The sequence below is a fragment of the Aulonocara sp. 'chitande type north' Nkhata Bay genome, linkage group LG14, assembly GCF_057382095.1.
Source record: "Aulonocara sp. 'chitande type north' Nkhata Bay isolate Kocher_YH1m ecotype deep benthic linkage group LG14, A_spYH_male_GT1.1, whole genome shotgun sequence".
Classification (NCBI taxonomy): domain Eukaryota; kingdom Metazoa; phylum Chordata; class Actinopteri; order Cichliformes; family Cichlidae; genus Aulonocara; species Aulonocara sp. 'chitande type north' Nkhata Bay.
In genome coordinates, this window is record NC_141357.1 from 28,225,159 (window position 1) to 28,251,819 (window position 26,661).

A 26,661-nucleotide genomic window follows, 5' to 3' on the forward strand; every position below is an offset into this window, starting at 1 on the left:
CAGACATCTCAAACGGTCCCCTGTGGACTTTGTACAAAAACTCCCTGTGATGCATCTTATTTCTAACCAAAGAAAGATGGCAGCCGGAAGTGCCATATCAAGGCTCAGTGACCACATGTCTTGATCTGTCATTTATCAAAATCTGTCTCATTTTCGGGCCCATTTAGCAGTTAATGTGTCAAGTTCTTGTTTGATTAGCTTATGTGTCTAATTATTGGTCACAAGTCATATTTGCTACATGATTACAGTGAACAAATTCTAACTGTAAAGCCAGGCACAGTTCATCCTCTGCTCTTATAAATGCAACAGACAGAAGTGATGCATGTGGGTGAAATGGAAATATTTTTGAAGCCTTTTTCTTCTCCTTTATAATATGTGGCTGATATGTAGGCTAGATCTCTTGTGATAAATAAAACCATATTGCAGCTACAGGCAGAAGGTCACATAGTACTCAATTAAGCAAGAAAGTAGATGAACTGAATGAATACATTAACAAAGAGTAATGATCCCTGAACTGTACATAGCTGCTTTTCTTATTCTACACTGAAAAAAATATGTTGTTGGATTTACTTAATTCAATGGTGGACATTTGTTGCACACAGATGTTTTGCTTCGGCAGCAACTTAAACAATTGAGTTAAATTAACACAATTTATTCATGTTCAATAAACCTGTGCAATTTGTGTTGATAAAATGTGACTTAAACATGTTTTGATGAAGTAATTTGAGCTCTTGGAATATTTTAATCCTTCACAATTTTCTCACGTTATCCCAACACGATTCAATAACTTTTACCCAATACTACTTGGTCACTTAAATACTACATGTTATCTTCAAATTACATTTTGCTATTATATTCTAGTATCAAATACACAATTTTCAAATGGAGGCCTTATAACAGATTGTATTGTTCTCTTCCAAGATGGTTGCTGGCATCCACCAGTAACCTTTCAAAACAAAATGTCTAATTTCACTGCATTGACAGTAGGTAAAGAATTAAACTGACATTACTCCTCCACTGAATCTATATAAATCAACAGTTAAATAATGTCAGTTCTTCCGTGTTCTCTGGAATCAATCACAGTAAAGAAATTAGACTGTTTCTTTTGAAAAATGTTGGGAAAGAACAAATCAAAACATTCTATTTAAGGCCTCTAACGTCAAGATTCAGTTAAACAAAAATTATAACTAAACAATTTGAGGTAATGTTAGTTTCCATTAACATTAAATTAGGTTACTGAATTGGCAAACACCTTCCTATTAACACTACCCATTTTACCCCAATAACTAAAGAAATTAGCACTTGCAGGTCAAAACCTTTATTCAAGAGACGCAAAAATAACATTGATACAGTGACTGTCAAAAATTACAGCACTGATCATACTGTGACATCTTGGTTCAAAACAGCACACTTAGAAATATTCAACGTTCTTTACTTCAACTGAATGAAATTGAAAATACCATTTCACACGACCCATATGGGATATTTAGACTGTATAACTGTTCACGCTACATCTCTTCACTAGTAAAAGAAAGAAAAAATACAAAGAGAAATTTAAAAATGCTGCCAAACAGACAAACAGAACTTGTACAGAGCAAAAGGAAAAACAAACAACAAAAAAAACGGCTTGTCCTCATGGCAGTTGCAGAGTATATAAAAATGAACCCTGCGATCCGTTCCTGGAATTGAGCTTCAAAAATGCAGCAGAACAAGTGTGAGATTTAAATGTCCTCTCACCTAGAGCTGGTCACCTCACATGCATAACAGTGAGCTTCGTTGCAGGAGCAGTTTTGTCTTAGTTGTGAGCTTTTCTTGAGAGCTGAGTTGCATCCAACTCCATTACCACCCTTTGAATCACCTCAAAAGTGTAGCAGAGTTGTGATGGGTAACTCATGTTGAAGGAATAAAAAAGGTCCAAACAGCATGGCTACTGCAAAGGTCACGTTATCCAGATCTTGAAGAACAACATCAGAAAAGTCATTGCCTGCCGCATCCTCTGGAGACAGATGTTCATTGTGGTTTTCTCAATCTGTGCAGTGGCCTCAGTCAAGTCCTGGTTAAACACAAAACATTTCTTTAAGATTCCTTTTTAAACTCATCTCTTTTGAATCTACCAGTTCTAATGTTAGAGTAATTTAAACCAATGCAAGCAACATAGTAAATAGCTATAGCCAAAGAGTGGCCTGCCATGCTGCCATTCATGGTCTAACAGAGTTTCTAAGAGAGGGTGAAAAACATAATAATTTCAAATGCTTTACATTAGTTTTTGTTAGAAAGACACCGGCCCATCAGAAATCCAGGTTATGTCACTCAGAAGATGTTAGAATTTAGACTTTCAGCCCCACAATTTGGTTAGCTGTTGGTCAGTTGGTCTTTTTTTTTTTTTTTTCAAACAAAAGCTAATGTAAATATTGGGGGGATTTTTCTTTGTTCACTAGAATGACAAATTTAAAGTTTTTTCACACTGATGTGACCCCTAATACAGGGGTGGGGCCTCAAGGGCCGGCGGCCGAGTTCACTACCAGGCCTCATGTGAACTTCAAATTATTAAAGAGGACTACTGGTCCTAACCAGTCCAATGAGGATCAAGTGGATAACTAAATGCATTTTTAAATGTTGCAAAGCCACAATCTACTCATAAAACACTCACCATGAACTCCTGCACCAAGATGTTGCAATTGTCTTTCACACAGATGCGGAGCACTTTGATGAGGGACTCCGAGCATTAATGTCATCCTAAAGTATTATAACAAAGAAAACAGAGATTTGTGAACTTTTCAGTAGCACAGAAGAAAATGATCCCAGACAAAAACTCTTGACTTTTTAAACCAGTCAACATGCAACACCAGCATCTACAAAGCAATATCAAAAGTTCCTGTTTGACATCAACTTTATGGATATATAGTTTCCAGAACATTTATTTTTTAAAAAAGATAAATTTTTCTCAGTGGGCCAGTAAATGCATGACGAAAATTATGGCATCCTTTTAGTGGAATCAGTACTCACAGGTAATAGTTGACGGTTTCAATGGATGTAGCATAAAAATCTTTTACTGACCTAATGCAATACATATACACTTTGTAGTTAAAGAATTTTAAAGTTCTTACTGTCATAATGGCAGCTACATCCATTAGCTTTGTGCCCTGTTCCCCCGATCACTTTGCAAACACTTTCAGCAGACTGCCAGAGAGAAACTCAGCTCCGTCAGAAACCTTGACTGTATGCATGGTTGGGATGCACTGGAATGCTGCATTTTATCTGAAATGACATAAAATTATTTTGAAATAACAGCAGGCACTGTGCTTGGTTAATCAGTAATGTTTTGTTGAATAAAAACTGTGTTTCCAGATCTTATGGGATTAAAAAAATCCAAAGATGTTTGTTTCTGATTTGCAACCCAACAACCCACAAGTTACAACCTCATTTCAGTTCAAGTGTGCATTAATGCGAGTCCAGTAATCACCTTTCTGGCAATACATACAGGTATAAGATAAACCTATGGCAGATTTTGGATTTCTCAGTTGTATTAATAGGGTGAGTATGCATGCACCTAATAATTATAAAAAACCTATTATAATTAAGTTACAGAAACGAAAATAGAATATACTTTCTTACCATAACACCTTGAACCCACAATCCATCAGCTGACTCCTGGTGAAATGCAGAATAGAGGTCGTCTCTCAATGTGCAGCAAAAAAAACAAAAACAAAAAGAAAAGGACAGCAGGTGAGGGCAGGAGGGGTAGGGATGTAAGCTAGCATAATGCCGCTGATGATATTAGCTAAAGCTGTTCAATGTCCAAAATCTCACTAACACCACGGTGCAGTAAATACACAATGTAACTGAAGAGTCAGTTGGCAAATCTATTCACACAGAAAACCAAATTATGTTATGAGTGCCTCGTAATTAGGTTTAATGTGATATTACGGCTCTTGTGCCAAAGACAAATTCAAATGAAAAAGCGCCAATTCTTTGACAACAGATAAAACAGCAAATAAGCTAACGGCTCTTTTTTAGCATGTTACATGGCGACACTCTAGACGTTTAACTACATTTGGCTGAAATATGGTAAAAATTAATTCAAAAAATCAAGACATACCAAAAACGTAGAGTTGGCTGCTCGACTTGACTGAGATGGATGCCTTTTTTAAACCACGATCCAAAGCCCGCGAGATGAAATCACGCGTGGTTTCACGAGATTTAACGTTGCTATCTTATTGACTTACTTCACCTGAACATGATATGAACAATTTAATACACCCTTTCTGCATATCATGTAGTTTTTACACTATATAGTTACATTTAACTTTAAAACATGAGGCAATTGTGTTAAATACATGCAAGATGCTTACATAAATCCAAGAGATGGCCAGTCCCTTTTTTTCAGTGTAGTACTCTATGCAATGATATTAAGAGCAGAGCATGCCAGAACTCAAGGAAATTTGATTTAGTAATACTTTACCAATAGTATTGTAATACTTACAACAGATGTCTAACATACAGTGTATTTAGAGTTATGCTGGACATCAACCAAATGCAGGACAATTAAAGTCTCAATAGCCAATGAAGACATACAACAGGTGACACACCCCACTGCATTTAAAGCAGTAAAAATGGAAATATAAAAGTTATGGAATAGACAAAGGAGCACAGGGAACAGGACAGAGAAACAAGAGCCAAACGGACAAACAAAGTCAAAAGGTGGGGGAAGGGGTTGCAACAAGTAAAACCAAAACTAGAGGAACCATGACAGAGACAGTGACAAATAACTTATTCTTACAATGCATAATTAACATAAACTTACTTAGAAATGTTATATAAAATGAAGAAAGGTTCTTTAATAACTTTAGCACAGTAGTGTGGTGTTTATTAGTTTGAATGATTAGCATAAAGGCCATATACTTTAGGTTTCTGTCCTCCACAAATGTATTTTCCTGTAAATTAATCTTGTCCGTTCACTGACAGTACATTAACAGGCTGGATATCACTGGGTCCAAAAGGAGCCCGATGTGAGAAATGACTTTGAAAAAAATAAAATAACAACCAGCTACTGAGGTCTACACATTCCTTTTATCGCTTGAACTTTTTCTACTGGTCATTGCAGCCACTGTGCGACAGCATAATTAGTCACAGAGCAGGTGTTATGCAATGTAATGTATCATTTATGCAATTATAATTTTTTCTCTACGTTCTATCAATGATGCATGGGCCTTTTCACAGTGATTGTGAAGGCTTATTGTAATTAACCATCTTCTGAGAATAAACAATGCTTATCTATAATTATATTTGCCTTATCTTTGTGTCAATTACAGTTTGTACAAACACATTATGATACACATTACAACTATATTTTGATGCTAAATTAAATAATATGTTAATTTACAAGCTGTTGATTAAAACTTCGGAACATCCTTAGAACATGCCAGGGTGTTAGTTATGAGCTTCACAGGTTGGAGGCTGGGATGTAGACTGTCAGGTGTCACTTACCCTGCAATCTCATCAATCTGTGTAGTATCTCTCTGGGCTTAGTCGTGGAATGCCCTACACCCCTATTATTCCATCAACAATCTGACAGCGCAAAGGAGAATAAAAATGGCAAGAGACTGAGCAGTAAGAACACAAACAGCTCTAAATTAGAATATTGATGTTTTTCTGCAGCAAAGGCCTCACAAGAGTTCCAATACATGCATGAGAGAAGCAGGAGTGTATTTGGATTTTAAATAAGAAAATAATGTGCTGTCAAAGGTTTGCTTCCAGGGAAACAAACATCAAATGTACGCATGTCACTGTGTGACAATGTACCTCCTGAGGGGGAATTGCAAGACTTTTAAGAACTGACACTTTAATAACTCACAAATTACTTACTTGGTTTTGACAAGAATAGACAGGAATGTACTGATTCATGTTCAAGGTTGAGATTCAGCTGGATTCGTTTACTGACCAAAAATAACTCTCGCAACCGCGGTGTTTCTCAGTCACAGAAAGATATTCTTCCTCTCTGGGTGGATAAGGAGGATCATGTCTAGCTGTTTGCATCTTGCAAGAATTCCAAATCAGTTTGATACGCCCTCCCCTGAATTAATGGCGCAGATCACGCCGCATCTCATGGTAGTTGAGTTTTAAATCTATGGGTTTACATACTGCACGCTAAAACAAACACATCAAAAACAACCCCTGGAACCTAAGGTTGCTACAGGTTTTTAGCTGAATAAGCCAAGTCTGTGCCATATCAAGCTCTTTTTTGAGCTTTTGTTAGATTATGACAGGCAGATTATTTGGGAAAGTAATTGTCCCCAGGTGTTATGAACATCCCAAGCTTATTCTCCACCCTCGTGATTTTCAACTGTAGAGATTAGGCTCAGAGGAAAACGGGTCCAAACAGGCACAAACACACTAAGTATGTGTAGCCAATGAGCTTTCTGATTTGCTTGAGCATCCCATCCCTCTGGGCCTCATGATCCAGGGAAAGAAAAGTCCTCTTTTTACCCCAGGACCTGTAATACCTGCATGATGAGTGCCACCGTGCTGCCAGCTGAAAAAAAAAACTAACTCAATCCCTCTATCTCAATGCACCACACACAAATCACACGGTACTGAGGAGCCAGGGGGGAACACACTGAAGCTCTTTACAGCCACCTGCTGTGCTTGCAGTAATACAGCATTTTGAACTAACTGAAATTATCTTTGGTTTTTTTTTTTTTTCTTTAATAGCAATTATAAAATAAAATGGCAACTCTTTATTTTGCAGGTCTGTAATTTCCTAATAATCTCTACATAGAATTATTGCATTTATTGGGTAAATAAAGAGCTTGCTTAGCTGTATTTAATGACAATTAAATGGTATCGCATTGACAACTTACATATTCAAACAATGCATGCTGAATTGTATGCTTGCTTGTAAACAAATTTTAAAAATTTAGCATCTTTAGCTGATCTGCTCTGCTGGAAACTCATTGTAAATGCTGACTGAAAGGGTGCCAGCATAAGTAATAATTAGCACGCTGTTAAAAATTGCTTTCCAGGAATGCATATATGAATTTGGTTACAGTTCTTTATAGCTACGCAAATCTATGGGAATATGTTGCACAGACACAAAAAACCCATCTTATTATTGGATTATTTCTGCCATGAATACCTGATTGCAGAGTCTTGCATACTGGTGGAAGATGCACAAACCTCGAGCTGTTCAGGGACTCAAATTGCTGGTGTAGCCCACACTTGTGTATGCATGACAGGTCAAATGTCTTCCATCACTCATTTTATTGTTGAGTTTTTATGGTGACTTAATTAAGTACACAAAGGTCAAAGGCTCTGACTTTGCATTTTGAATGCAGACTTTAATGATGCATTGGAACTGCTGCTTAAATAATAGCAGCCTCATTATTGGATGAGTGCTTGTCATGGATGATTTACATTCTGCATGTCAAATGAGCCATCTCAGGGAGAAAACAACATCACAGTGGCTCAGAGGACGAACTAGGTCCCATCTCCATGGTTTCCCATTAACACTGGGATGGTTGGCTTTTGTGACTACCATTACTTAGTGCACACAACAATTAGCAGTGGGGGTGTCTCTTCTGTGTATTCATTAATACAAAATGCTGTTCACACATAGGAGTGAATAACTCCCCTGCAGGGGTAAGAATTTGGAATTACTCTCAAAATAAGTCATAAATATGTCACTGACCACATAAGTCTGACCTGCGTGAAAAGCTTCAGTCTTTCTGCGTTGCTTTGGTAATTGGAAGTTTAAACACGTAAATGTGTAAACACTTCATTTGCGAGATTTGCAGTGCTCATATGCAAACTCAGGACAGAATTATACATAAATGTGTTTATTTTAGTCAGGTAATATTAATAAAACAGATAGTACGGATTGTGTATGTTCAACTCAACACACATAAAGCAAGATTTTACAGTCTGATGAGAAGACAAGACATTTTTTGGTGATTTGTTTTTATGTTTAAACTTCAGTGTTTCTGAGCATCCAACACAGATGCATCACATAGCATTGTATTTTATTTATTACACTATAGCCTTTACGACCCTACTCTTCCCCAGCATGTAGATTTACACACTGTAAACTGTTCCCTTTTTGAGCACCTTAAGGGTTTTAGTTTAGGACTGATTTGTCTTTGCAGAGCTTTTAGAGCGTACTGATTTTTGTCTTGGTAACTGACTTCACGTCAGCCCAGAAAAAAGCTCAAATTCATTCCATCTCCCATCATTCTCCCTGTTAATTAAGATTCACCAGTGCTACTTCATTATGGTAATTTTGTCATTGAACTGCTGGAATGGAAGATTAGTGTGGAGACACCCTACCTCTTTCAAATACACCCAGCAGGAAGTATAGCAACAAGATCAATTTTCTCCCTTCACATCACAATTAGATGCATAGGGAAAAAATGTATAAAACAGATTCAACTTCCAGCCTTATGGAAATGCACAAAAGTCAGAGTTTGGGCAAAATAAGGTACATAAACCGCAGGGCTTTATAATTACATTCTGATCACAATGCGGCTGACAGGTTCATGCGAGCCACATGTAATCCTGACTAAACTAATGAAGACTGCCAGCACTGACTGCAGCAATTTAACTGTACGGGAAACCAACAGCTTAGGATTGAAGCTGAAAGGTTTAGAATCTGAGTATAAGACTTGCACACTTAAAATAAACTTGGGGAAAAAAATAAATAAATAAATATATATATATATATATATATATATATATATATATATATATATCTCACACTGTGCTAAAGAAAGGTATAAAAGAAAATGGAGTGTTTTACTTCACTCCCTGGAAGAAGGACATTTTCAAATTAGTTTCACCGCGTCCAGTGTCTCCACTAGAAGCACCGGGAGTTACACCCACCAGCGAAAGCATACTTGTACATAACTGCAGCAAAGACAGGACTGATACCACAGGATGTTAGTTAGTCTTTAATTGCAGTTAAAAGTAAAAATTAAACTCAAAACTAATGTGAGCACATTATCAAATCCAGTGAGTGACAAGCCTTTGCATCTTTAATAGGACCACGTAGCATATGCACCTAACTGTCATCCCTTATGATCAGCCCTGGGCTATGTAGGCAATTATGATTAATACCACAGACGTGCTGTACTTCAGCACCTCACTTACAAGAAAGAAACCTTGTCAGTGCGTGTTTCACCTTCTCAGCACGTGACTGATGAACAACTTGATTATAATCATCTCCTTTCACTCTAGGACTCTCCCCCCCCCCCCCCCATCGTTAGATAATTAAGCTGATTTAGTCACACTTGAAAACACAGATGATATGTGAGGATAGCCGTGAACAACACACATCTAAATAAGTCTGTTTAATTTGAGGATAAAGAACTGAATGTGCAAGAACAGTGAGATTACATATTGCCTCATCAGTGTTGTTTAGTACAATTTGTTAAGACCTGTACAGCAGGAATATAATAAATAAGTACAGTGTGGTGTAGGTTAATACAGCCAAACGGGGTGAAGAATAAGACTCACTTCTCAGTTCAGTTTAGTGAGACTTGCATTAAAAATGTATTTGGAAGTTTCTCTAAGTCAGTGTTTTGTTGTTTTTCATTCCCACCAGGTATCCATTCGCCGTACACGTACTCTTTGTTTATAGTGGTATTCTTTCAGGTGCTTTTTTAAAGCATTTGGAATGGGAAGCATATTAATGCCATCATAGGTGGTGCAGCTGCTAATGACCGCTCGACAGATGTGCTGCAAGCTGAAGGGCTGTGTGCGGTGGATGGGGTTGGACAGGAGGGGCTCGAAGAACATGCAGGAGTTGGGATCCTTGTAGTGCTCTAGCAGTCCTGTAACTGTGGGCGCGTGGAAGACACTGGGGTCATGAACATCGAAGCTAAAGTTGTGATTCCACTGTTCAATACGTGCATGTAGTGAGCGGCCATAGCGGCGGAAGCTAACTGAAAAGAGGTAGTCTTCCTGGGCAGAGTCCCGCAGTAGAAAGGTGCCTTCAGGCTTTCCCTCCAGCAATGTCTCTGCCTCGTAGCGGTCCATGACTCCCCAGTAACATGGGAGGTTTGTGATCTGCAGCAGGTCTGGAACTAAACAGTGAATGTAATCAATCTGAGTGTGAATGCGATAGCTATCGTGAGATTTGTGATGCTCAGTCTGAGGAAGAATTTCTCCAGAGGTCATGCTGGTCGCAGTTATGTCTGGGTCAACCAAAGCGTCGGAGACAGCGTCGCAGGTGTGGACGGAGGCTGATGCAGAGGCTGCAACTTCATCCAGAGTGTCCAAACAGCTCTGTAAGAGGAGTTGGTGTTGCTGCTGTCTTTGGAGAAGAAGCTGCTGTTGCTGATGGACGGAGGTTCTGTCAGTCTCAGCTAAGTCATTCATACCATGAGCCAGCTTTGGGCCGTGCTTGTAGAGAGGGTTAATTTGGGCTGTAACCTCAAATGTGTGGATCTCTGCATTGGGAGGTGGCTCAACCCCTTGTTCAATGCTGATGCGCCTGCGCTCTCGTAATCGGTCATCCACATCCTCCACTGCAACTGCCATGGTTGAAGTTGGGGCAGTGCACACTACTGTAGAATCTAGCAGGGGAGGCTGGGTAATGGGGGCCGTGTGTTGTTTAATGAGATACCATTTCTGAGCCAGCTCTGATCCTACAGGGAAAGGGCAGTCATCCAACATCAACTCACTGAGATGGATCTTGCGCCTCGAGGAGCCACAGGCACTTGATGATGAAAGAGCCTGCGGCAATGGAGCTGGTGCCGCTGCAGTGTGTGTCTTTATTGGGAAACACTGCCCCATTGCATCTTGGATTTTTTGCCTGAGAGTGCGACTGCTGCTTGACCCTCTCCCCTCACCTTCACTAGATGTGGGTAACTCTGCAGCAGAGCCAGTCGCTCCCAGAGTTGGTCTTGCTGTTACTCGTTCCTGTCCTAGTAATGAGGCAGCTACTTCAAAGCCCTGCCATCTCCAACTATCCCTCAGAGGGGAAGGGGAAGATTGGTCTCTGGTCTCCAGTTCACTCAACAGCTCACCATACTCAAAGCCATCACTGACAGGTCGCTCAGCCGCAGCGTCGTGGGAGGAAAGGCCTTTTTTCTTCCCCTTTCCACCTTTCCTTCCACCGCCTGCATCTCGTCTCTCCTCTGACCGGCTCTGTCTCACCTTGGGACGAGCCCCCCTCTCTCGATCTTTTCCTCGGTTCCCTGACTCCTTTGGTAATGACATGACGGAATATGTGGAGACAGTTTCACCAATCCAGGAAATTTCCAAGGAACAGCTAATTACAGTTATCTTTCAGCAAATGATTTCCATCCACATCCTGACATGTCACTCTCACCATCCATGTATAGTGGCCATACAGACTTTACAATGCCTGAAAAACAAAAAAGAAAACTCTGTTCAAAGCTCAGCTTCAACCTTATGGAATATTTATAGATAACATAATGTCAAAATTCTGGTGGCGCACACTTTGTTGCCAGTTTATTTCAAATGCTCATATAAAACTGATGCAATCCAACACAATAGCACTTCTCAGAATTTCACTGTGTTGAAATCTAAGGTTTATTTTTGTTTAAATTGTTTTAGAAAGGTGTTGACCCTAGAGCCGAGACTGACATTTTCATTATTGATTAATCTACAGTTCTTTTTTTTTCCTTTTCTTTTTTTTTTTTAACTCAGACTTGAATCTTAGGTAGAGAAAAGAGGAGGAAAAAAACTATACAGGCCAAATGTTGGTTTATGGTATTGTTAGACTGCACAAGAGAGTCTTTTTAACATTAAGAAATCTTGAGTTTCTATGACATCAGATGAGTACACAGAGTTGTCCGTACTGGGAGTAGAATACATATTACAAAACTTTATTACAAAAGAATATACAAATAACACATAACAACACATGATTTAGGAACTAAAGGAGAAGTACTAACAACAAATTTTGAAGAGCTAAACTGCTTTCTAAGTTTTGTGACCTCTGATTTTTCTGTAAAAATGTTATGTCCAGAGTGAATTTTAGCATATCACAGCTTTCAGCAGAACTGATATCAGAGATCATCTAAATAGAGCCAATGAATCGGTTGGCTGATAATGGACTGTTGTCGAACAAGTGCAGTCCCTTTGCAGAACATAGTGGAGAAAGAGATGCCTGAAGGTAAACTAGAAATTATGTTGTTATGCAGTTTGTACAGCAACACAAGGCAAAATCCATTGCATTGTTTCCAATAACAGAGTTGCGGCAATTCTTAAGACTTTGAGTGGTCAACAAGGTGAAAAATATCACACAAACCTAAAGTTATTTAATTATTTATTTGTTGCTCACAGCTTCGAGCAAAATTCAAAGTGGCTCCCTTTTTTGCTAGAAATCCAAAAGGTAATAATAATATACTTCTTTTTTTTTTTTTTTTAATTACAGGGCTTGCGATATTAAGATTGTTTTGACATCTGAAGTGGTGCAGAAAAAGTTCGTTTGTTGGCCACGGTTAGCAATGCTTTCCAGGGGCTTTGTGAATGTACTTCTGTGGCTGTCCCGCTATGTACAGCATAGACAAGATAAATTAAACAAAGAATGACAGATAAATCATTTTAATAATATTAGTGATTATTTCGGATTGTAATTCATGCTTTCATTTTTACACCCATGTTTAGATTTTCTTATGTTTAATTCAATTAGGCTCCAGCTGTTGCCCCCATGTCTTATGTCCTGTCTTGTTAGAGGAGCTGGCTTTTAGAAACATTTAGATATTAAACTTCACATGAAGGTTGACAAATGGTAAAAACACCCACTTTTTCTTCCCTGCGTTAGGCTTCCTTTTATTTGATTAGGTGTCTTGAAAAGCACTCTGTGACACAACTTCTGAAAATGTTTTATGAACAAAGCTTTATACCATTCTTAAACAGCAATAAACTTTTTTTTAACGTTAGTGTCTCGGCAACTTATAGAAATGTTAAAACTGTTTCAGTTTTAACAAACCGACCAGGGGCAGCAGTATTATCTGGGATCGAGCTCTGTCCTCACAAATCACACCACCCGCTATTATCGAGACACCGGGGATGATCGACTTAAAAGTAAAGATTTACGAACTTGTAACTCTACAACTGAGCCGACCTCAATCGTCGTTAAATATGTAAATTTACCAGCCAAATTAAGTACTTAATCATTTATGCAGCGTGAAATACACTAAGCAAGAACTAACAAGCTAACATTGTTAGCCGACAGCTGTTCAGTGTTGATACATGCTAAGCACAGCTAGCCATCCGCTAACTCTACTTTTCTGCGGTAGGAAGGTCTTTGCCTTGCCTACAGACATTTACATCGGGCTTATACGGCCACAACACACATGTTGAACATACCTAAGAAGTTGTAATCAAGTTCCCAGACCAAACAGACGTTGTTTCTTCTTATTTAAACTAAAGCCGTTATTAACAGCGAGATGACTAGTTCGCATTAGCTTGATGAACTGCGAGAACCGCGCAACCCGGAAGTAAAAACGTACTCTGCGGTATCAATGCGGCGACTCTTTCAACACAAGAGCATCTTAAAAGCGACTCACGAGTTTCCCGAAGCCTCATATAAAAAAAAATAAATAAAAAAAACCAGACACAAACACAGACCACAAGTTAATTTGCAAAAGAACTGAACCTCTTTATTTGGACTGTCAATGATCCGACGGATGTTGCATTTCAGACCATTCACATATGAGTGACAGTAAAAAAGTAGAGTGTAAGCATGTGATGCAAAAAGGTTCATAAAACATTAGAAAAAGTTGGGGGAGAGTTTTAGAATTAAATATAACTGGTACAAGATAGATATATGCAGCTGGTGGGCTACATTAATTCAATAATAAAGCCATGCTGGGACATGAACATGGTCTCAGGACCACTTGGTAGACGTCTCCATGCGACACAGGCTCTGTACCTCCGTAGTGGGTGCGTGGCATGTTAAAATACACCAGCCTGAAACTAATACATGCACTTCTCAACTAATATCACGCATCTTGGAATGTAAACATGGAGTAAACATATTCCTTGGCCAGTTATTAGTGTTCAGTTTACTCATAATCACATCATGATTATGTGGCTCAGAAAAGCATTGTCACCCCCCTGCTGCATCATCTTTATAAACACACACGCACACACACTCTTGTAGAAATCTGCCGCACTGTACCTCTGTGTCTATTTGAAGTAACAAGTAGGCTGTCCAAAGCAACAGAGGCCATGAGAAGGATAATCTGAGCCATCTGCAACAACATAGTTGGTATACAGGATAGTGAAGAGTTAAAAATAAAAGAAAGAAGTCTTAAAGCCACCATTGCTAACTCACTAAAGTCCTTTGCGGGCATGAGTGTGATGCTTTTAACAAGTCAGATAATCCCAAGAGCCTGCTCTGAAGAAATCTATGACTAGAATGCTTCTCATGACCATTATTAAAACAAAAGCTGAGGATGCTGGAGCGAGAATTTCAGGCACCACATAAACAGTTTATGAGAACATGACAGCTAAACAGTTTAATCACAAGGTTTGAGAAACAATTCTTTCTCACCACCACATGACCAAAAAACAAAAAAACAAACAAAAACAAAAAAAGAGCTGTTAAGTGCCTCACATAGTTATACCTTTGAAAACAAACAAACAAACAAACAAACAAACAAACAAACAAAAAACCCACTACTGCAACTCATATGGAGTCCATGGATTGGGGGGTAGAAGACTTGCTTTTGGGATCTACCCAGCCTGCTCAGGTGTGAGAAGGCTTCAGTTCTTTAATGTGTTAGATTGTGAGACAATGGATTATGCATGACATCACAGAACATGAATCTGGCATCATCCCAGAGAGATGTAAACAGTGACATTTAGGCGATATAAACATACAACATTAGTTGCAAGATTTCTGTTCTCCGGTGACACTGGGCACCATCAACCACCATGCCCTCTATCTACAACAGTGCGGTATTAGTGTGGCAAAACATGCGATTATAGAAAATAAGCATAAGTTATCAATATCAAGGGAGAGTAAAAAATACAATTGAAAAAAAGATATCTGTAAATAACCATCTTTACTAGACAGACCTCCTATTTTTGATGAAATAATAATTTGAATGGTTATCCCTGTCTTATGTTGCAACCAAAAGTGATCCAAAAGTTAAGACCATATTACACATACATGCACCTCCGGCTCTGCCACATTCACAGACAGAGGCTGTATAAGACAGTTTTTGATTCAACACTGATACCACATGATAATGTTAGGGTTCTGAGACTGAAACACATTGAGACACAAACAGAAAAAAGATGGACATCGTCAAGCACCTTGAAAAGTATGATTCATCAAATCATCACATTGGCCATTTGAGGAAGAGGGCACTGCGAGGGTGAGGCGCTGTGCTCCATAGCATTTATTATGAGATCAAGCTTCATTTTCCAAAGCCAATTATAAGGGGGCCAGAGGGTTGAGATGGGTTTCATTTAGTTTTCTCGCCTGGCATTAGACTGTAAATTGAAAACACTCTGCGCTCCTTGCTTTTATCAATTCAATATCAAATCAGCTCTCACAGTACAAACCTCACAGCCCTTACTCACCCCTCTGGGGATTCCTCGGCACAAAATGAGATTCATCATCATTTATGTAGTAGGGCATAAAATAACAGAGACAAATTGCAGCTGGTATAAATTCTTTAAACCGCTGTTCTTTTTTAAAAAATAGTATACCATTTCACTATAAATGTCTTTCTCAAATTGACAGTCACACAACCCTTCTCTTTGGCTTGGTAGAAGTTTAGAGGAGGAGAGTCACTTCTATTTTGACTACATGTTCAGGGGAAAAACAACCAAGAGAAAGGATAAACCTGTGGTTGAATTACAAGCTGTTCTTCAAGCCTTTTTGTCATCTCTCTCCTTCCTTTGACACAAAAACATGCTCGTTAGAGATGACAAAAAGAACCAAGGAAAGCTGACCAAGTTTCAACCAACAAAAGCCCCAGCTATCACAGGTTAAAGAATGATTACGGTGGCTAGAAAGCATACTGGTGTCTGTATATCAGCACCTGACTACAAGGGGAACCTCAGTAAGTGTGTAATTGAGCCAAATACCATTTAGTGCCTAATATCAAAGTTCATTTATTAAAAGTGCCTTAACTCTGGCTGGAAATCTTCAGAATCTACACATTATATGGTGCAGAGGCTGTTGCTGTCAGTGTGTTTTGGATAGAAAGCCTTATTCCAAGGCAGAAGGAAAAGAAGAGTAACTCATAGGGCGGAACCCCTTTATGAAAGCACCAATCTACTGTTTTTCTCTCACAACGGCAAACTGAGCCTCTGCAGATCATGCCACAGTCCTGCAGGTGACATGGAGCAGTTTGCACAGTTAACCTTTTTTTTCTCTGTCCTGCAATATAATAATCATCTGTATTCCATTTTTAATAAACTTAGTTGTATATAATAACGTACAAAAATATTAGAGAACATATACACAGTTTTTTTGTCATTTTGTAGTGACTGCTTTGCCTGGTTTTCTGAAGCATACGTTTATCTTTGTGCTGGGTGATGAGGAACTGAATAGGCCTCAAATGAAGTGTATTTTTCCTTTCTTCTTTTCATATTGTTGAAGTCCGGTCTGTTCCATCTGAGGGGTAGAACAGAGACACGTTAAGGTACATTACATTTATAATCACAATGTGATAAGCATGGCATCGCTGAAGGGGCATGTCACTGTCCTGCTGCTAAACTTACTGTTAGATACATATATTAGTAACATTAAGAAAATTAAAAACACTAAATCCTATGAAATTTAAATTGGCTTCTGTCTTGCAGTATCACTGATTTAACACATACTATCCAGTATACAGACAATCTGCAGATTTCTATTAAGATTTATGCTGCTTCTGGCCCTCAGGCCCTTTATGCATCCTTGTTTTAAGATATACAAAGCCAAAACAGAACATAACTTTAGCCGCATCAGTTAAAGGAATGAAAATATAAAATTTTCCAAAAGTCATGCATCTCATAAATTATTTACAACCACAATACTGGACAATTATACAGAGCTACTGATGTTGAAACACAGGTGCAACCTCCAGAGCTTAAAAATTAAGCCAACATAGAAGTGGCAGTGCAGTTCCTCTAATTGCTACTCGAGTTTCTCTTCCAAATAGAGCACTGCACAGACCCCCCCGTGTTAAAATGTCAAACAGAATTAATAACCATAAAACAATCTGGCTTTGATCCCACTCTAAATGGGGTGAATTCTTTTGTAACTCATCCACTTGAATAACTGAGTCAGGGGTGTGGCCACTCTGACAGACAGGTGTCCTGCCACAGGCAGCTGGAGCTGATCAAGTCTGCTAGGCCTCATCCACTACTGTTCATTGTGTCTATGCTGTTGGAGCCTTTTCAGTGGATTATCTGACTAATGTTATGGCTTCTTTTATTTCAGTTTTGGTGAGTGAAATTCTAGTTTTTATTAGTCTTACTTGGCACTAATTACCTCAAATGAGATGCACCCATACAGTTTATAGATGCAACATTCTAATCAAGCCTGCTAGCATTAGCGGATAAAGTAAAATTTGACCCTGTGAAGCATGTAAGGTAGCTTGTGGCTGAAAAAACAATAGTAAAAACTTCTCTGGGTATATCCATTTTTTTACACTGTCTTTTGTTTAAAGGGCTCTTTTTCTCCCATTTGACTAGTTCTTGGGTCAGCAACCTTCAATATCAAAAGATCTATTTAAGCTCTTCCTACCAAACAATAAAAGAAAAAAAGCTGCAGATTAAGAAGGATTACAGGATTACATCTTTTTTGTTTTATTTTGTTTTTTAAAGCTTGCAGGAGTGACAGTTAAGGGGATCGTGGGCTGTCCACCCCTGCTCTTCTGCTCTAACTGAAAGCTGTGTACACGTTTGCCAACCAGTGTCCCATTTAAAGTTGCTGACACTTACCCCCTAAGGCATGCTCTGTCATACTGAGGCACAGTGATTCCAGCGTAGGGTTGATCTCCAGGTCAGCACCTGGAACTTGGCATTCTGAGGAAATGAATAAAACTATTAGTCCACAGGAATGTTAGGAAATGACATACTGTCACTACACTAAATTTAGAAAACAAACAAACAAACAAAAAAAACATTTATATATAAAATCTGCATTAACGCAGATTAATCTGCCTGACTCACATTTAGATTACATTATTGAAACACAATGTGCAAAAACACAGTGTGCAAAAGAATCATCATCACAAGGTTGCTTATGCTCAGCTCACCTTGGTGCTGTAATCTAAAATTGAAGTGAGTAACACTAATAAAGGGAGTAGTTCTGTTTTCTAAACAAACAACATAAGGCATATCTACAGATAGTGTTTAATTCGGTTGAAACGACTATGAACATTACGAAAAATGGAGGTAACTGGCACAAGAATTTGTATAAATGGTGTAAAAGTCTAAGGTTTAACATCATTTTACTGTATTTTTAAAAGTGTTTAATGAAATGTAATTTATACTTACAAACAGTTGGGGGGGGGGGGTTTAACTCAAGAGTGAGATATAGGTCTGCCTTTGCAATCCTCTTTTCTTTCTTACATCAGTTAGCATTTCACTTACTTAAAAAAGCAGACTGTGACTGCAAAGCTTTAGATGTATTCTGATGTAAGTTCTGATGTAAATTTCAATCGGTTTCAAGAGAATAAAGACATGATCGATAGTACAACACTGGTCTGAGAAGCAGAAGTAAAACGGAGCTTGAAAGTTGAACTTCCACAAAGGCATTTAGGTGTTTGGCTGACAGTGATGTCTAGACAGCTTTATAAGGAATCCTCTGGGATACTCAAAGAACATATTATGCTACAATAGTTTTGTTTTGTCTCTGTACTGAGGAACAAAACTTCCAAAATAATAAAAAGGTTTATATCTGAGAGTCCTACATCATGCTGTATAATTCTGGCTGCTGTCACACACCCTTTTTACTTGCATATATGTTTTAACACCTTATTTTGCTTTGACTGGTTATAAGATAAGATAAGATAACCTTTATTAGTCCCACACGTGGGAAATTTGTTGTTGAAATTTCTATGCTAAAGCTAGAAATGAAAAATAAGGTGTATGATGTATGGATGCAGGCATGTTGTTACACTAAATGAAGTGTAGGAAGAGCGTGCAACAAAAACAACATGCTATAAGAGGAAAGTCAGAGGCAGATCACTGTAGATGCCACTATATTGAAAATACAGATTTAAGCATTGAATCACAAACATAACAAGGTCAGCAGTTCAGGAACGCTTCTGTTCATAAGCAGTAAGCTGCCTGAAGTGCAGTAAATTAGGAAACATGGTCTGTTGTGCAGGACCAAGCTTTAGTTTGCAATTAAATATTTCCAACATTTATTCAATCGATCGTTTAAAAAATGCAACACAATCTTAAAGCAGATTCAGATTTGGACTCAGTCAATTAGAAATGCTGTATTTTTCAGGTTTTTGTTTCTTGTGTAGTGTAGACACTGAAACTATAACCATACTGAGTTCATGTCTGTGGAACTATACATTTCTGGCTTTCACACACTCCTTTATGGAAATATCCGAAGCTGACTCTGCTAAAACACGACAGATCCATTACAGGTAAATTTGCAATGCTCACGTCTGGCATCTGGCACACAAAACAAGGCAACCAAAGGTTATGTATACTATACAAGGCGACAGATTGTTTTCTGCAACATGCTGCTAAGCCGTCTTGTTAGTTTGTCCTTGGCACAGAGGGAGAGACACTCTCCATTCTGGCATCTGACCAATTCATAGCTTTTTTTTTTTTTTGCTTTTTTTTTTTTTTTCACAGAGGTTGTGTAGCTTGTTCTACTTGCAAAACTCAGACTGAGATCCAGAACTTTCAAATATTCCAATAGCCATTTCCAGTTAGGCATTAAAAAAAAATACTTTCAGAACATGTAGGTAAAACTAGGTGTTATAAAGTGTAAACAGGAATCCCAAGATGTCAAGAAGGTTGTGTTTACATGTTGGCACAGAATGTGGTACATTAAACAAGCACTATGACAGTTTGTGGGTTAGTGCATATATATATATATATATACCTTGCTGCTGGAACATGAGCATGGTTTGTGGGGAAGTGTGGACAGGGAGCGAGTGGGTCCGCTGTACAGAGCTGCGACTCTGACTTGGCATGCTGTTACTGCCTCCAGGGTTGGCAAACCACAGGCTCTATATATTGGAAAACACAAGTTCTCCTTACACAAACATCACTTATCCAGGAAAACTGGCAAAGTTTCTTAAACCTTCAGCTAGGTTCTCAAATAAAAACACTCAAATTATATAAAACTATGAAACCAGTTTTACTGTCAAATCTGTACTGATTAAACCTCTTTTTGGGGGCAGTTTTTTTGCTTTCAGAACAAAGATGTATTATGACTGTTTTAACGTGCTTCATACTGACCAATACCTTCTCACAAAACTATTCAAATTTACCCTACACAGAGTTCATATTAATTGAACTTTGTTCCACTATTTTTTTCTGGGTCATTTCTACACCACTTAGCTCACCATTTGTCACCAGCGGGGTTTACAGTTTGAGAACAACTGGTTTTAAGTCATTAAATCTTTTAATATTTGATTTTTTCGTAGGCTATCTAATCTGTATAGAAGTTAAAATTAGTAATGCATGTTACAACTTGATGTCATAATATAATTATAACATTTAAAATACTGACTTGTCTACCCTGTCCTGTCAGCGCAGGACTAGTGAGAGTGTGCCGTGGAGAAGCTCCCCCAATACCAGCTGGGAGACACATGCGTCCAGCTGGAAGTCCACGAGGGGTCATCTGGAACTGCCTTTGGCCGCGACGCCCTACACCTCCACTTACAGAACCTGCTGTGGGGAGGGAGTTGGACCCATAGGTCCAGCTGGAGTAGCAAAACAAACACCAGAGAAACATGCCTTAGAAATTATAAGGATTGTTGAACTATTACAGCCATTTCTTAAGAAATGACAGCAGCAATTTCAATTAGGAAAAGAGGAAACTAAAAAGAAGGGAAAGAAAATCAAGCTAACAGATAACAGAGACGAATCCAGAATCACAATAAACTGATGTGACAGCTCTTCTGCTAAAGAGGAAGATCAAAGGTAAAAGAAGGCCAGCACTCTCACCCTTTCTGACGGTACCCAGGCATGTCCAGCATAGCTTTCCGAGGGAACAGGCGGAGCAGTTTGAGGACCTGCTGCTTCCAGGAGACCAGCCTTTTCTTGTGAGTTTCTGTGAAAGCCTGTCAAAACAAGACAGCAAAAAGGAGTGAAATAATGAACAAAGTATTAGCAGGATTTCTGGAAATGCATTTGGAATCTGTATTTATTTTTCAGTTCAAGAAAGAAGCAGGCAAGCTTTTTTAAAAAGATCTTTTTAAAGGCATTATATTTGTGTTTTAAGGTTGTCACAAGTTCCATTTACAACTGCATCCACACATATGAGCAAACAGAGAAAAAGCTTCATCTTCAGTTTCTTACCTCATGTATCAGACACTTCTCAATTAGCTGAAGGTAACAGCTGATATTTTCTTCATCTGGCCTTGACACCAGCAACTGGGTGCAAACTGAGGGGGGGAAAAAGCCACAGTACCCTTCAGTATGAGTGATACCTGCTGATCTCTGTTAATGGGGGTTGGTGAAAATGGATTATTCTAAGTATTTTTGTTTTATACAATATCCTGACCTGGGTATGAAATCTAAATTCATAGCTTTTATAAGAAAGTTGTAAGAGAGATTCCAATAAGGACTTGGCCACCAATCTAATTAGCAACCTTCATCTACTCCGTAAAACCTCTACTGTATTCTTACCTTTACCCATAACACGAGTGAACTGTCCAGCAATGTCACCATCTGAGATGGGTGCACCTGAGGAATCTCCATCACAGGGAGGTGGATTGTTGGATTGGAAGCCCTCTGGGGCCGGCTCTTTATCCGTTCCTGTTTTTGTAGAATCTGAAGGTGAGGTGGTGGTGTCTGAAGCAGTCTGTGCTGCAGTGGGTGGACTGTAGGCCTTAATAGGTGTGATGATGATCTGCTGCAGCTCCTGGAGGGCATTGCGTAGGTTTCCCCCTTCCAAAATATCCTGACAAGAGATGACGACATCATTGTCATATGATAGCTTAAGTTTTACGGGTGCTGTTGTGAGCGGAAAGATTGATTTCCAAGTTGGAAATCCAGATTGAGACTGTAGCCAAGCAAACGTTTGCTCCACTGAAATGTCTTACAGGAAGACACTGAATTCCTACCAGCCCTCCTCCATGTTTCTATGCCAACAAGCAGACTGGGAATTTCCCAATGGAGCTAAATCACATGACTGTCACCAAGTACATACTCAAGTGCAATTTTGATCAGTGCAATTGAAAATTCATCAAGACAAAGCACCACTGCTATTTTTTTTTTTAGCTTGAGAAAAATATTATCCGATTTGAATTACCTTTTCTAAAGACTTGAGCACACTCTGCCTCTCTCGCAGTTTTTGGATACTCAAGGCAATCTTATGTCGTGCTCCTTTAGTGACGTTCTAAAAAGGAGAGAGAGAAAATAGCAAGATGGCATAAGAAGCAGGAAAGTCATTTCTTGAGGGAACACTGGGCAATTTATACAGTTACTAAATAACAGACCTAATCACCATCTGTTTCATTAAAGCCAAGGGGCAGAGGCAAAATCGCACCATTTGTATGTGCGACTGGGTCGATATAACTGTAGGGTGCGTTGTTTAATTTCATGCCTCATTGAGAGCTGATGTATCATCAGGTTTGAGGACAATAATGTTCACAATTGATAAGGAGTGTAGAATAATCAAAGCCTGGCGCCAGCGTATGCAAAAAGGAGGCTTAAAAACCTGTGACTCCAGGTGCTGCTCTGTGAGAATCATCATCTCCTCATAGGTCATCTGGGAGAAAAGTGATGCATATTTATGAAGGCGGAGACTCTTCAACCATGCAGGAACATCTAGAACAAAAAGGGGGGGGAAAGTTACAAAAAAAGTCACATTATATTTTGGCTTAAAATCACCCCAGCTGTTGGCTGTGCATGGCTTTTACCAGAGCTTGGAGTGCTCTTGGACTGGTTAGGTAAAGAACTCTGACCTTTCATGCCACTACCATCCTCCTGGAAGGTGTTGCGAACAGAGCCTTGTTCTTCTGTCTGCTCACTGCCTGAAGAAGCTACGCTGCTCTGGGGCGAAAGGGGTGCGTGATCTGTCGGAATAAAGTTCTGCCGGCCCACTGCGTCATCCTGGCTAACCCACTCAGACCCACAAGCCTGGGAACTGGAAGAAATAATGGACATGGACTTCTTCTGAGGGCTGGGCTGCATCTGCCCACAAAGGCCTGGAAAGGGAAACATTTCAGATATGAGCAACAACAAAAAAAAAACTGTTTGTAAAACAGTCGATATGCTTATGACTGATAACTCATGCTTTTACTAAACCACTTCTTATGTTTTCCCAAAAGATGAAAAATGAGAGTTGAATGACAAATATTACCTGTATTATTGCTGTTAATAGGTGAGGACATCCCGCCTGGGAATGACATGTGTCCGTTCTGGCCTGCTGAAGGTGTGCTGGATGAAGGAGACTTGTCGTGCCAAACAAGGCCGGGGTCCAGAGACTCTGCAGAACTGGGCCACTCATCTGAGCCTTGGCGTGGGTGGTAGGGGCTGGATGGAGCACGTGGTGTATACCCACTGGAAAGGTGCTCCTCCAGGTGGTTCAGCCACATGGCGAGAGATGTGCGGTCATCCAGTGTGGTGGCAGGGTGGATGAGGGCATAAGATAGCAGCTGCCTGCTTTCTTCCACAAACAGGCTACTCTCAATAGTGTGACTCAAAACCTTCTGCAGCAGCTTCATGTACTCACATTTGGCCTCACTATTACGTGGTTGCAGCAGAGGCAGATGGGACAACAGCAAGGAGACCACTTTCTCTTTTGGTTCCTGGTGCCATTGGCTGACAATTGCTAACGACAAATAGATTTTTACATGTGATTAACATTTTATTATTTAATATATGCTGTCTTTCATTTTAGAAAAACAATTAATATGGCTGTAATGATAAAGTAATTAATAATAAATAACACTTAAGCTCTCAGCTACCTGCATTGTTGGCCTCAGCTTCAAGGATGTGGATGTCAGTGCAGTCTGCCAGCCAGTGTTCAAGGCAGATGTGTAGAAAGCGAGCCTGGGTGCGGGATGCCCTTTTCAGGAGGGACAGCAGCGCCACTGTCTGTTCACACTCATTCCAGCCTTTGAACCAATCTGTGAGGATACCTACCTGGTCTCGGAACATCATGGCGCGTCTCCTTGGTAAGGAGAAAAAGAATGTGCCAACAGGGAGCGGGCTACAGGAAAGGCTGCTCGCTCAGACACAGATGGGTTGAGTCCAGCCCCGCACAGCGGGGTTGTATTTTCAACAGTCTTGGGATTCCCCTCAGACTGGACCGAGGGACCCTCACATGGTTCAGATGCAGGAGAAACTTCAGCGAGGGATGTGGCGTGGATTTTTCACAGGATGTCTTTAGGCTGAAAGTGAGTGTCAATTGTAGTGGCTAATCACACAAACAGGAAAATATTTTTTTTCATTCCGGCGTGTTCTGGATCATCTGCACCCTATTACAAAACAAACACAGAAAGCAAACCACATTGCATACTTAAACTAGACATTCGGTGAACTGTCACATTAATTCTAAAATTGCATACAAGGAAAAACTTCTTAAATGTAACATCACTGCAAGGGAGCAGCCAGAAGTAGCTTATGTTAAAATAAGGCAGTTGAGTAATCTATTGCCTCAACCTTGCAAACAAGGTAACAGTAATGACTCTGTTAGATCATGCCAATGGATCATCAACCTCAGGGAGAGGAAAAAATAACTGACAATGAGGGTCTAATCTTATATCATGATCATTAATCAGAGATTATGGCACAAAGTGCAAATAAAACAGACTACCGCTATATTATAGGCATTATAAAGACCTCTCCCAGGTCTATGCTTCTTAAGTCACAGCATCATTATACAGGCGAGCCATTCACAAAAGGTGTGTCAACACAGTTATCAATAAGAGACTGGGTCAGTAAAACGTAGAGCAAAAAAAGTCCGCTATTCAAAGAACATAAGTGAATAATACCTCTTTTTAACAGAAACTAATACTGCTTTCTCTTACAGAGAAAATGAATCGCAGACATGTAATCACTAACGAGCAAGGGTAACTTCGGTTACATGTCAAAACTGCTAACTCCCAGCACTGCAAACGCTATCACCTGTAACAGTATGAGCTATAATGTTGATTTTATGAACAAAGCTGGGTGCTCGGCTGAAAGCTCCGGTTCTCACCTTGCTGCGAGGGTTTCTTAGACTAAAACAGACGAATATTACACCCGGCAGCTAAGCATTAAATAGCGGTTAGCTGAGTTAGCTCGGTTGGCCTAGTCTGTGATGAGGGATCGAGATTTGTATTGTTTTTCGTTGACGCTGTTGCTGCCCCTTTTCTCCGCCTCGTACTTTAGTCTTAGCGGTAAAAACGAGAATGTTAAAACGCTATTCTGATCGGCCAGAGGTTTTAGCCAGATAGCAAGATTAAGTTACTCAAGTGACGATTTAAACTGAAGAGACTCAAAAGATTTGTTGTTTACCTTTGTCAGTTGTCACTGGTTAGCGGGCTAGGCTAGTAGTAATGCATTGCTAGCTCGACGGTAGCGTTAGCTTCTTAGCTAGCAAGTTTTGCTAAAAGATGCAGCAACGTTAGCTTAGCTGAGAAGCGTAGCTTTCGGTCCCATGCGTAGTACTCCTTAAGGAGGTTCCTGTACAGTGGTGAGCCTCTGTGGCTTTAAGCATACTATGTTAAAGAATTTATGTACAAAAATGTTAGTTACAATACAGAAATAAGGAGTGTACGCCAGGAGAAATCTACTTCGATTTTAAGTTGACGTAAGACGTGGGCACAACGTCATACGTCTACACGACGCACGCAATATTAATGTCCGCCCACAATCTTATAAATATGAAGAAGACCCTGGCTGAGGTGGATTATCTATCTGATATATCTGATAGATATATACATTTTCTTACGTTTTCTCTGCGAGGGAAATGTTGCTTATCCCATAGCGTCCTGAACAGGTCTCTAGTTGATCACAGAGACAGACAACCTCACACCACACTCGCCCACACAGCCCACTCCCCACATTTGTACCAGTTATTAAAGACAGAAGAAAAAACTTGTGTTTTTATTAATTCAACGTAGTTTTATTCTATATTTAGCTTCTGGTCGTCCAAATCCCACTTGCTGTGGCTCTATGTCCCACCAGTGGGGCCACCACCAGAGTTTAAGAACCATTAAATTAACCTAACGTGCTTGTTCGATGAGCCTTTCTAAGCTCCTGTATTGCACTTATGTGTGTGGTTGCTGAAATCAGTTTTCTCATCAACATAAATGTCAATACCAAATGATTCCCAGCAGAACACTGCATTATTAACAAAATGACTAATGGTATTCTTTCACTTGCCACTGTTTCTAATGTCGTAGCTGAGTAGTGTATGCTATTCTGTCATCTTCTCTCACTGTACTTATACAGATGAAGCCAATGTGAATTTTATTGTTATATCACCTGTATGCAAAGAGACAAAATTGTGAAGCTCAGGTTCCACAGTGTGCACATATACATAGTGCAAAAAAG

General features: G+C 39.4%; 2 protein-coding genes and 1 long non-coding RNA gene across 8 annotated transcripts; all 3 read right to left on the minus strand.

Annotated features, from left to right (window-relative positions):
* Nucleotides 1-1,302: 1,302 nt before the first annotated feature.
* Nucleotides 1,303-4,526, minus strand: LOC147314826 (uncharacterized). Of its 4 annotated transcripts, none has more exons than XR_015124713.1 (5): nt 4,100-4,526; nt 3,616-3,679; nt 3,108-3,258; nt 2,651-2,736; nt 1,303-2,053 (listed from the first exon to the last, which is right to left on the minus strand). It is a non-coding gene; the product is annotated as an uncharacterized LOC147314826 (long non-coding RNA). The 4 variants fall into 4 exon arrangements; XR_015124711.1 differs by having other exon boundaries at nt 3,616-3,651; nt 4,100-4,523; XR_015124712.1 differs by having other exon boundaries at nt 3,616-4,231; nt 4,353-4,408.
* Nucleotides 4,527-8,929: 4,403 nt separating this feature from the next.
* Nucleotides 8,930-13,489, minus strand: socs9 (suppressor of cytokine signaling 9). Its single transcript, XM_086261907.1, has 2 exons — nt 13,336-13,489; nt 8,930-11,362 (listed from the first exon to the last, which is right to left on the minus strand). Exon 2 carries the CDS (start codon nt 11,212-11,214, stop codon nt 9,583-9,585), a length of 1,632 nt encoding a protein of 543 aa, XP_086118033.1. The 5' UTR covers nt 11,215-11,362; nt 13,336-13,489; the 3' UTR covers nt 8,930-9,582.
* Nucleotides 13,490-13,619: 130 nt separating this feature from the next.
* samd4b (sterile alpha motif domain containing 4B) lies at nt 13,620-26,079 on the minus strand. Of its 3 annotated transcripts, none has more exons than XM_086261906.1 (13): nt 26,057-26,079; nt 24,087-24,599; nt 23,480-23,950; nt 23,082-23,324; nt 22,835-22,944; nt 22,427-22,513; nt 21,802-22,075; nt 21,472-21,557; nt 21,118-21,233; nt 20,681-20,873; nt 20,048-20,174; nt 17,917-18,000; nt 13,620-16,603 (listed from the first exon to the last, which is right to left on the minus strand). In XM_086261906.1, the coding sequence occupies exons 2-13, from the start codon at nt 24,280-24,282 to the stop codon at nt 16,575-16,577; spliced, it is 2,016 nt and encodes a 671-aa protein (XP_086118032.1). In that variant the 5' UTR covers nt 24,283-24,599; nt 26,057-26,079; the 3' UTR covers nt 13,620-16,574. The 3 variants fall into 3 exon arrangements, with proteins under 3 accessions (XP_086118032.1, XP_086118030.1, XP_086118031.1); XM_086261904.1 differs by lacking the exon at nt 26,057-26,079 and adding an exon at nt 25,621-25,921; XM_086261905.1 differs by lacking the exon at nt 26,057-26,079 and adding an exon at nt 25,322-25,614.
* Nucleotides 26,080-26,661: the final 582 nt, after the last annotated feature.